Raw genomic sequence first — 11,647 nt, forward strand, 5'->3', positions numbered from 1 at the left:
ATTTCTAAATGATTCTATATTCATGAAGGTATATTTTATTGACCATTCCTTCTTTTCCCCATTTTTATTATATCTACTTTTCCATTAGTACTTTCTATGTTAGACTTTCTATTCTGTTTCATTGACATCTTTTTCTGGATCCTTCTGGTGACATGCTTTTTCACCTAATATAGCATTACCCTTGGCCTTATTAACTGTGGGGGAGTTCCCCCCCACCCCGACCCCATTGACACCCCACTCCTGCTCCATTCTGGCTCAGAATTTAAAGGCTTCCTGAAACCCAAGATCATCTGCAGTACCATATTCAGCCTCTACAGGAAGAAACATCACAAACTGAATTTAGGAGAAAGTCAGAAAGCAGCCAGCCCTTTGAGGAAACACTTTTGCTTTACATGCTGGGTAAATGCACACACCGCTCTGCCAGGGTCCATGTGGCCGACCTGTGTCCAGAAAAAAGCCTCCTGTGTCTCCTCAGCTCAGACATGAAGCCCATCCTCACTTCAGTGCTTGTGATCATATTGACACTCAGTGAGTAAAATTCCTTTTTATTCTGTTTCTATGGTCTTCTGATTTAGAACCAATTTAAAGAAATACTGTCCTCTGTCTGCAAGATGATCCCTGATCTAGAATTGGTATTACAGGAGGAATTAGAGCCCAGACGGTGACTCAGCCTGAGGACCACATCTCAGTTCTTAAAGGGACTTCCGTGCAAGTGAAGTGCAACTACGAATATTCTGGGAGTCCTTACCTCTTTTGGTATGTCCAGTACCCCAAACACAGCCTCCAGTTTCTCCTGAAACACATCTCAAGAGGCAGCACCAAAGGTTTCACGGCTGACCTTAACCAGAGTGAGGCATCCTTCCACCTGAAGAAACAAGTAGCTCAAGAGGAAGACTCAGCTGTGTATTACTGTGCACTGAGTGCCACAGTGCCTGGTTTACAAAGGAAGCAGATCACAAACCCAGCAAATACTTCATTGTAAGTTCTCTGCATGGCCACAGTGGGGCATTCTCTCTCTAAAGACCAACACTGAGTGTACTTCTTAGATAAAATATCATCAGTTGCCTGTTAGCTAAAGATTAACCTCAAAATAATTTGTCCAAGAAAATTCTTATTACTGTCTGCCTAAATTAATTTTTAAATTAGCTAGTGTACTTATTTTACCTACTGTTACCTGGAAAAATACTTTTGAAATAAACAATGAAATAGCATAGCGTGAAAAACAGAGGCATTCTTTTTCTTGGCCCAGAGGGACTCTCCAGGTTTAAGTGGTACAGTCCCACCTCCCCAACTCCTCTGCCACCCGACCACCCCCGTGTGTTTGGCACCACACACTTAAGTGAAGTTGCTTAAAAGTATGATACTGTTACATGACCTGTGATGCTGGTCTTTCTGCATCTAATGTCTTTCTTCTCCTGGACTCCTACCTCAGTAAGGGTCTAATAATAAGAAGAAAACAATAATTTTAATGATGAAAGTTTAATATAAACAATTGCTAAATAATAAGAGAATTAATTACTAATGAGTGAAAAAATCTCTAAAGAACATAGGAATAGCATATGTAGGGAGAAGTTCTCATCACTAGGACTAACCCGAACTTCCAAAGTAGGTAACACATAGCAATACACACCCTCCTCTCCTACTAATGGTTCAGACCTCATTGGGGAGTGTGTCGGCGGGGAGAGTGTGGTGCTACCCTGGTGGGTGATGGTGAAGTTTGCTGAGGTGCCAGAGGAAAAGGCTGGCAAGCAGGAAAACTCCCTCCAGGGTTTCAACAAAATGTACAGGAAGTTGGCAAAAGGATGCAGCTGAACTGGGCTTGTTGTGCTCCTGAAACTTGGCAAGAAACCACCTGTGGAGCTGTCAATGAACTCTGCTGGAGGGGTGTCACTGGTGTCCCACAGGCTGGGCAAACACTGCAGAAACAAGAGGTGTGCCAGATATGGCAGAACCAGGAAAAGAAGCCTCTTCTTTCTCCAGGGCCCTTCCAGTTCCCTCCATGGACAAAGCTTAATATCATACCAGCTGGCAAAGGGTAGTGTTTACAAGGTCCAGGTCCAGAATCCCAAATAGGGCAATGGAGGTTAAGTTTGGGGTTATAAGGCAATAAATTGATAATGGCACACTCATCCTCCTGGTTACTGATCTTTCACACGCATGCCTCCACACATATTTGAACTTCCAAATAACAATGACTTGGCTCCTCCATATTTCCATCTAATAAGCTAAAGCTGTCCTTTGAACAAGTGAAGACGTTCTCATCCTTTTCCCAAAATGAGGAAGCCTATAGTCCCAACAGTCACTAAGAATTTTTGGCTATATTAATCACTTCTAAAATATAGATGAATTGCTACTGAATATGCTGTTATATACAGACTAAACTATAGATTTAATCTTCAACAATTTGTATGTGCAAATTATGAGGAGAAGAAAATAATAGCATACACACAGGATCACATACATATAAAGAGCACAGAGAAAACACAGACAACCATTACAATCCTTGATTCCAGATATGGCCATGAGGCTGCAGTTGGCATCGACAGCTCCCTTCTTTTATAACACATTTTATATTTCACCTGCTCTCTGCCATAAGTTCAGTGGATTGTGGTTATTCACATTGAGGAGTGACCTAAATCTTCCTTCTTTAAGTGTCTGAGTCATCAATAATCCTGCCTTTTTATTTCTTGTGCTCACTTTCCATTAATCTTTACTGTAGGGATTCCCCAGAAAAATCCCCTGGTTTCCAGACATAATCTTCTTTATATCTGTTATGTGGCAGCAATCCAGTCCCCCCCACCTTGGTAATAGTGTATCAATAACTCCAGTGAGGGGGGTAACCTCTTTTTTCTTTTCACTGGTTCAATGACACATATGCTTCAAATTGCAACATGAGAATCTCATCTTCCAATTCAATGGAATTATTGTTATGTCTCCTGGCAGAAGCATTTCTCCACTAGGAGAATAAGAACTCTAAACTAAAAGGTAAAAGTTACAAAGATTGGAAGCAAAATTCTGGCTAGTGGGTTTACTGTTAATAATAGTGAGGATCCACTTCCAGGGCCGCTTCCTTGATGCCTGGGCCCATGTATTCTGGCTAAGGGGCAGACAACAGCATATAATCATCTCTGATATAAAGCATATACTGCATCTTGCAAGACAGAACCCCATCTTTTCATGGAGTTTAACTCCTGTTGGAGTTTTAACCAAATTAGTAAGCCATTCCACATTTTAACAGACTGGCCACTTATGGGTGATGAGGCATGTGGTAAGACTAGATAGTTTCCTGGGCATGTGCTCACTGCTATAATCCTTTGCTATGAAAATAGTTCCTTTGTCAGAACAATTGCTATGGGAAATATCTTGATGAGATTAGGCATTCTGTGAGTTTATGAAGATGATGCTGGTAGAAGCATTATAAACAGTGAGACAAATCCATACACAAGTGTGTGTCTATTCCAGTAAGGACGAATTTTAGCCATTTCCATCATGGAAGATGTCTGATGCAGTCAACATATCACCAGGTGTCTGGGAAGTTCCTCTGAGGAATGTCACCATATCAGGATCTCAGTGTTAGTCTCTGAAGTTTACAATTTGGGCACTCAGAAGTAGTATTAGTGAGGTCAAACTTAATAATGGGAAATCAGTGCTATTGAGCTCATGCATACCTTCCATCCTGCTAACAAGGCCACTTTGTTCGTGGGATCATTGAGCAAGCATTGGGGTGGCTGGGAAAGCTGCTAACACATCCATAGAATGTATCATTTGACTTCCCATAAAGATGGCAATGTAGGCAGACATGGCTCACCTCTTCACACAACCACATGAAAATTACAACTAAAATATAGGACAATCATCACTCAGGAACATCAGAAATTGAATGAAAGTCTGACAACTACAGAATTGAAGAAACCACATCCACCAGGCTGGTAGGAGGAATGCAGACACAGAGGAGGGTGCCCCACACTCACGAGGATAAAAGTTTGGGAAGGATATCTCAGGAGCAAGGAGTACCAGCCCCACACCAGGACCCCCAGCCCAGGATTCCAGTGCCAGTAAGATAAGTCCCCACAACTTCTAGATGCAAAAACCAGCAGGGACTGAATCAGCAGAGGGGCCTTCTGGAGTCCCAAGTAGTTCCTCTTGGGGAACCCACACATGGGCTCACTTACTCAAACTCACTCCCTCTGAGTTCCAGCACCAGGGTGGCAGCTTGAAGGGCACCAGTGGTATTACATAAGGAGACACAGAAGTGTCTGGCATTGGGGCAAGCAGAGGCCATTGTCTCTTGGCTGAGCCCTTCCCCTACAGAGCCAATAGGCTGGTCTCAACCAGCCAGGTTGAGACTCCATCAATCTGGTGAACACTTTTGACCCACCTTGGAGATCCACAGAGGCTCCATCCCACCCAACTCATGGGCCCGTCTAAGATGATTTTCCCTAAGAATGGCTGGTCTTAGCTCCTAAATCCTATCAAACAAGCAACACCTGACTTTAGTGAGCCCTAGCAGCAGGCAGATTAGAGTCACACCTTGGCTTCACCTGGGAATCTCCAAGCCCAGCACAAGTAGCAGCCATCTCAGATTGCTTTACAGCTCAGGTAGTGTGCCCTGGGCAAAACACAGGTGGAGGCTGACCTTGGCCTGCATCACTTAGAAAACCCCAGGGCCGATGTACCAAGTGGACAGCCACAGACAACTTTGGAGCACCACCACCCTGCCCCTGCACAGCTGACCCTCCACAGAGGGCAGAGGTCAGTTGTCAGGGTTTACAGCCTGTCCTTGCAGCTGATGGGTCTTGGTAAATCCCTCCCATTGATCTGCCAGTAGCAACCAAGTCTCAACTACAAGAGGAGGGTATATTCAGCCCACAGAAAGGGCGTACCTTGAGTACCCAGCTTGGGTGATGGGGGAAGCTATGCCACTGGACCCTACAGGAAACCTACTACATTAGGCCACACTACCAAGACAAGAAGTCAAAGCAGCTCTACATGGAAACAAACACAGGGAGGCTGCCAAAACCAGGAGACAAAGAAACATGGCCCAACTGAAAGAACATATCAAAACTACAGAAAAAGAAGTAGATGAAATGGAGGTAAGCAATCTATCAGATACAGAGTTCAAAACACTCATTGTAAGGATGCTCAAGGAACTTACTGAGGACCTCAGCAGCATAAAAAAGATCCAGTAAGAAATGAAGGATACACTAATTAAAATAAAGAACAATTTACAGGGAAACAAGAGTAGAATGGATGAAGCTGAGAATCAAATCAATGATTTGGAACATAAAGAATCAAAAAACAACCAATCTGAAAAACAAGAAGAAAAAGGAATTCAAAAACATGAGGATAGTATAAGCATCCTCTGGGACAACTTCAGGAGGTCCAACATTTGCATCCTAGGTGTTCCAGGAGGAGAAGAAAAAGAGGAAGGAAATGGAAATCTATTTGAAAAAAATAATGAATGAAAATGTCCCTAATTTGGTGAAGGAAATAGTCATAGAAGTCCAGGAAGCACACAGAGTCCCAAAGAAGATGGATGCAAGATGGATGCAAAGAGGCCCACTCTAAGACACATCATAATTAACAGGCCAAAATTTAAAAATAAGGAGAGACTCTTAAAAGCAAGAGAAAAGTAATTAATTACCAGAAGATTGCCAGATGGGAGAGGGGAGGGGAAGAATGGATGAAGTGGTGAGGAATTAAGAAGGTCAAATATGTAGTTACAGAATAGCCATGGGGATATAAAGTATAGTATAGGAAATAGAGTAGCCAAAGAACTTACACACATGATCCATGGACATGAAAATGGTAGGGGATTGCTTGAGGGAGTGTAGGAGTGCTGGGTGGAGGTGGGCAAAAGTTTTCCCTTGGTTGGTGTTGGGATGGAACATAATTATTTTTATAATGTGTGTCCATTCTGAGTGGTCTATCTAGATACTTCTTCCCTAGATTTTCTAGTCACTAATCTTCAAATCCTGTTCCAATTCTCTTACCACCCAGCAAAACCATTAGTAACTGCTGATGAATCAATGTAGATCAGTACTTCTAGTCATCTCTCTCTAAATATGTAGATAACCAAAGTGTATCACCTGATGTTTGGGGGGATTTTCCTTCAGTACTGGCTTTTGGTGGAACTATAGTACTAGTTTTGTGTAGCACCAAGAAAATGTGCAATTCTGTATGAAAAGTAGTCTTTATTTTTTTTTCTTCCTTAGTTAACTAATTGTAAGGAACTCCTTAGGATGCTATAGGCACAGTTTAAAGGAGGGTAGATAATGCTAGAGAAGTTGGTGTCAAAGGAATCTGAGGCACTTATCTGGACTTTCTGGGTCTTCCTGAGCCCAGTCTCTCATATACCATTTCCAGCTGATGATAGATTGCTGCTGGGCATGACCAACATTATGGCTAAGTAGGCCAGACAACACTTGATTCGTAACAGAAGTTCAGGCTGCATAGTCACCTGTTGTTTCTAAGTTAGGCATTTAGGCTTTCCCAAGGTCAATTAGCAAGCCAAAAGCTGTTTCCCAAAGGAGAATAGTTATTTGAAGAAATGGGCATAAATTCTCCCACATTTTAGAGGATAATGCTGTGATTCTCCTATGAGTGCTTTCTAAATCCTTTATCCTATTTACCATGAAAACACAAGTATCAGTGTTGGATTTGCTTGGTCATAAGACCAAAATCATAGAGCAGATTGCACCAAAGCCAATAGTTGCTGTAGAGTCTCCTCTTGCTCTTGCTCCCATTCAGAACTGGTGGCTTTATAGGTGACTCTGTGAATAGGTCAAAGCAGCACATGCCCACATGTGGCACATGTTGCTTCCAAAATCCAAAAAGGCCTACCCTTTTGTGCCTCTTTTCCTGCAGTAGGTGGAGTGAGATGCAGCTACATATCTTTCTCCTTGAAGAGGATATCTCAATATTCTTTGGCCCATTGAACACCTGGCAACTTCCCTGAGATGACAAGTCCTAAAGTTGTTTTAGGGTTTATTACAGCTACTGATGCTCAATTTCCACTGTTCAAGTGGCTTCTTATACTTTAAGCATCTCATGACCTCTGGAGCTACACTTTACCCTCCATTTCTAACAACTGTGCAGTGTATTTATTTTAATCCTGGCACCGATCACATTGCACTAAACTGGGGCTTGTCTCCTCTTCTTATTGGGCTAAATGTTCCAGAGAAGAGTGCTTGGGTTCTCTCTGTTTTGTACCTAGCCTTCTAACACAATGTTCAGTGCACCGTATATACTCAGTAAAGGAATGTTAAATAAATTCATGTAAGAACAAATGTTCTAAGTAACACTTCTTTATCTTGAGACGACCGTCATGCACAGTATACCACAGATGTCCTTTACGTGTACCTCCTGTTTCATCACACAGGATAGTAAAAAGATGTATATACAAGGGTCAAGATGTAATCATTTATTTTCTTTACTTCATCACAAATGTTCTTAAGTCAAACTTTTTTTTTCTTTTGTAAGTATGTGGTGCTGGTAAGTGCACACAATGACTATGAGCACATTTTGGTGTCATTGATTTTACTTGTGTTAAGATGTCAACAATTTCATTTGCCCCTTTAATGTAAATGTCAAGATAGTGAAAAATCCAAATGATATATATCATAGTATTATTATTAAAAATAGTTTTTACCTTGAAGACCACCTGAAAGACTTGAGGGATCCTCCAGTGATCCCCAAACACATGTTATGAGAAGTGCTGTTCTAGCATTTACTGTTTCAGTGGAAATGAACTTGAATCTTCTGTATGTAATTTTCTCTGCCTAACGAGAATGTATAGGTCTTTACCTCTTATTTGAGGTTTCAAAACATTGAGTGTTATACAAAAATGGTGACTAATGTCTGATAGTATTGGAAGTAGAGCACTGACACACAGCTATGTGCTTTGTGAACCTTATATAAAGATGATAATTCTTACAATTTCAGATAGGAAGGAAAAAAGCTATTTTTCCAGATTGCATTTTTTTCAAAGCTTTATGAAATTGCTTTCTTTTCTGGTTATTTTTAAATTTAATTTAAAATTATTTTTAAGCACTATAAACTTTATAATCTATATCTTCCTATTAATATTAATTAATATTAATTCCTATGAATGTATAAAATATACATTTCCTCTTTATTTTAGATTTCATATAAAAGCTTTCTAGTTTTATTAATTTGCTTAAATTTCTTCCCAGGCATTTACATTTTCTTGGTATTATAAATAGAGTCTTTCTTTTTCTATTATACTATTATTGTTGAGAGATTGTTTAATGAATATTTATGAGTAATCTTATCTTTCAAAATAAATGGCATTTGTTTTGACTTTTGGATATAGTGTTTACTGATGGTTTTGAAAATATGTTCTTTATCTTGTAACAGGATTAGATATTTTCTTCTTAATTAATTGATATTTTATATGAAAATATATTTTGAAGTTTACTATTTTAGTTATCTTGGACAGCATTGTAGTAACCATGTAGCATTGTTACATGGATTTTCTGTTTTTCAATGTGAAGAATTTTATTAATAGATGTTCTAATGTTCAACCATCCTCCAGTTCCTGGAACAACTCTATTTATGATAAGTACATTTTTTTTCATTTATTTCATTTTTGAATAAAAAAAGTGTTTTCTTTCATTCCACTTAGCTAACCTCACAGTTCACACTCCAAAGACAGCAATGTTTCTGGTTTCATTTTCTGCTTTTAGATATACTTGTTGTGTGTGGACAAATGCTTACAAATATTAAGGGAACTCGATTCTTTCCCTCTTTGTTGTGAGACAGTGGACAGCCCTTTCATATCTTAGAGTTAGGTGACATTGTTTAACCACAATTTTAAATTTCTTCACAAAGTTTTCAAACCTATCTAGTGTCTTTAAAGAACATCAGTTCCTTGCTCAAAAAGCTTTAATATTTCTTTCTTTCCTACTGGCCAATATCCAGGTGCATTTTTGCAGACATCCAACCCAAATCATCCTCCAGACTTCTCTCCTAGCACTGTCTAATGCATACATTGCTCCCCCCAACATTCTCTTCTCTTTTTCCTTCTGTCTGAGGAAGAAGCAAAAGTTTCTTCCATCCTTCTGCTCTCCTCCATCTCTCACTCTATTTTATGCACAAAATATCTTTAAATCAATTTTGTAAACATTTATGCAATATACTGGAGGATGTTTGCCATTCTTTTTGACTGTGTAGGAAAAAGATTCATCAGGCGTTAGAATTGGGGAGGATCTTAAGACTCTTTCAGCCAACTTTTCATTGTAAAGCTGATCAGTGGAAACGTTGTGTAAAAATTACAAAGATCTGAACCTGATTCTGTCAGTGAATAGTGTGATTTCAGCCTCAATTTCTATAGTTTCCCCCATCTAATTGACAGAGGTATGTTCTCCACTACCACTTCCTAAGATGTTTTTTGAAAGTGGGTACTTCTGTTACCAAATAATTAATAGTTTTGCATCCATTTATTCTTGCTCCTAGTTCAATAAATACATGTGGAATATAGTTTTCTTGATATAATTTCGATACTACAAAAATGTGTGTGGAGAAAATAGGGCATTTGTATTGATGTGCATGTTTGGTGAAAGAGGTGGTGGAGCAAAGTTTGCACAGGGCTGTGGTGGCCACATGCAGATCTTACACCAGCAACATCACCTGTGTCGGAGTCACCTAGAGCCCCTCTGAAGGTCTGGATTGTTAGGATCTATCCTGGCTTACTCATTCAGTCTCTGATAAAATGAAGAATTTGTATTTTTTAAAGATTTTATTTATTTATTTTTAGACAGAGGCGAAGGGAGGGAGAGAAACAACAATGCGTGGTTTCGTCTCACACGTCTCCTACTGGAGACCTGGCCCACAGCCCAGACATGTGTCCTGACTGGGAATTGAACTGGTGACCCTTTGATTTGCACCCCAGCACTCAACCACTGAGTCACACCAGCTAGGGCAAGAATTTGTATTTCTAATGAACATTACCTCTATTAGTTAGAGATTGGTTCAACTTTACGTTACAGAAAACTCAAATAATAATGTTATTTAAAAGATGGAGTTTATTTTTCTCTCACATAAAGAAGTTCTATAACATGTAGTCCAGGGCTATATGCTCATTTTATCATGCTATGACAGATAGAGGGTCTTTCTAGCTCATTGTCTCTGGTCCTTAAGTAGTCACTCTTGTTTTCATACTTCCAAGAAACTGCCAGGGATCCATCACTTCTTACACTTCCTAGGAGGAAAGAAAAAGTCAAAGGACAAAGGGCTACATGCTGCCTGAGTCAATCATTTGCAGAAACTCTACCCAACAGCTTCTACTTGTGTTTTCATTTACCAGAGTGTTATTTGATGTCTCCAAGCCTCTTCCATCTGCAAAAGAGGCTAGACAATCACAATAACTTTTTTAATTTCAAAATGTTGACACCCACATAAAAATTGTGGTTCTATTAGTTAGAAGTAGGATAGAATGGGCACTGTGTGGGGAAAGTAGCAGCTTTTGCCATAACCTTAGTTTAGAGTGTACTAGGACTCACAGGTTATTTGGATTTTTTAAAAATTTAGTTATTCAGTTTGAAATACCATATCCAATCTATCTCCTAGTCTTGTTGAATTAGCATCCTAAAAGTAATCCAGAAGATATAAGAGCCTCCAAAGCCCAATTGACCTCCACATTTCTAATTAAAAATCCATGTGAATCCCTAGCTCACAAGCTCACTTGACACACCTATCACCCCTCAATGCAGTCCTTAGTGCTGCAATGACAGTGAACCTGTCAGATAGCCAATCTGACCCTGCAGACACCTGGATCCCCATTTACTAATTTTTCTCTCACTTTTTCTTTCTCTCACTTAAATAATATTGGTACTATTAAGTTTCTTAAAAGTACCCTGTTCCTCCTATATTACCCTTTCTGTACAACTGTCCAAGAGTCAGTAACTGAAGGAAGGTCAAGATGAAGGAAAGTTAGAATCACAGAACTCTACCCTTTCGAGCTTGCAGTTTTTCCTGTATTTATTGATTATTTGATTGAAATCTATTTTCACTACTACTCTGTGAACTCCTTAATGACAGAGACCATGTCTGTGTTTCTAGCTTTGAATCCTCAGCACTCAAGTACCTTAGGCATTAGGATCATGAAATCTCCTCCTTCCTCCCCTCTATCCAGTAATCAATTCACTATACTTCCTCCACTGTAGCCTCCTCAAAGAGCTATGATAATATTGTACAAGTAGTAAACATGAAATAAGGATGAGTTTCTCTGACTAGAGTCAATGGATTGCTGGAGGTTTATGGATAAATTCTGGAAGTGTAGAAGTGTTGGCCCTAAGTTGAAGTAGCTACTACTTATTTTTTTTAAGTTTTATTGGAAAAAAGCCTTGCCCATTTATTTATGCACTGACTGTGGTTGCTTTGTGCTGTAACTGCAGGGCCGGGTAGTTGCAACAAAGACCAAATCACTTCAGGACTTAAGGAATTTACTATTTGACAATGTAAAAACAAGTTTGCAAACCCCTGGGGGTAGAAATTACATGAGAATTTTTCTATTTGGTGTTTTTGTAAATGTAAGACCAGTGGGTAGAAAAAGTTTGTATTTGACTCCATTTTTTTGTGTGTATGAGGCACCATCAAATTTTAAAAATAGTCTGTATGAGCATTG

At 39.6% G+C, this 11,647-nt stretch overlaps 1 gene segment (V, D, J or C); it reads left to right on the forward strand.

The window, feature by feature from the left end:
* The first annotated feature begins 289 nt into the window (after positions 1-289).
* Positions 290-1,211, forward strand: LOC118501579. The segment is given in 2 exon segments: positions 290-528; positions 642-1,211. Coding segments are annotated over 2 exon segments (477 nt in total).
* Positions 1,212-11,647: the final 10,436 nt, after the last annotated feature.

This window comes from Phyllostomus discolor, chromosome 1, assembly GCF_004126475.2.
Source record: "Phyllostomus discolor isolate MPI-MPIP mPhyDis1 chromosome 1, mPhyDis1.pri.v3, whole genome shotgun sequence".
In the NCBI taxonomy this organism is placed as follows: domain Eukaryota; kingdom Metazoa; phylum Chordata; class Mammalia; order Chiroptera; family Phyllostomidae; genus Phyllostomus; species Phyllostomus discolor.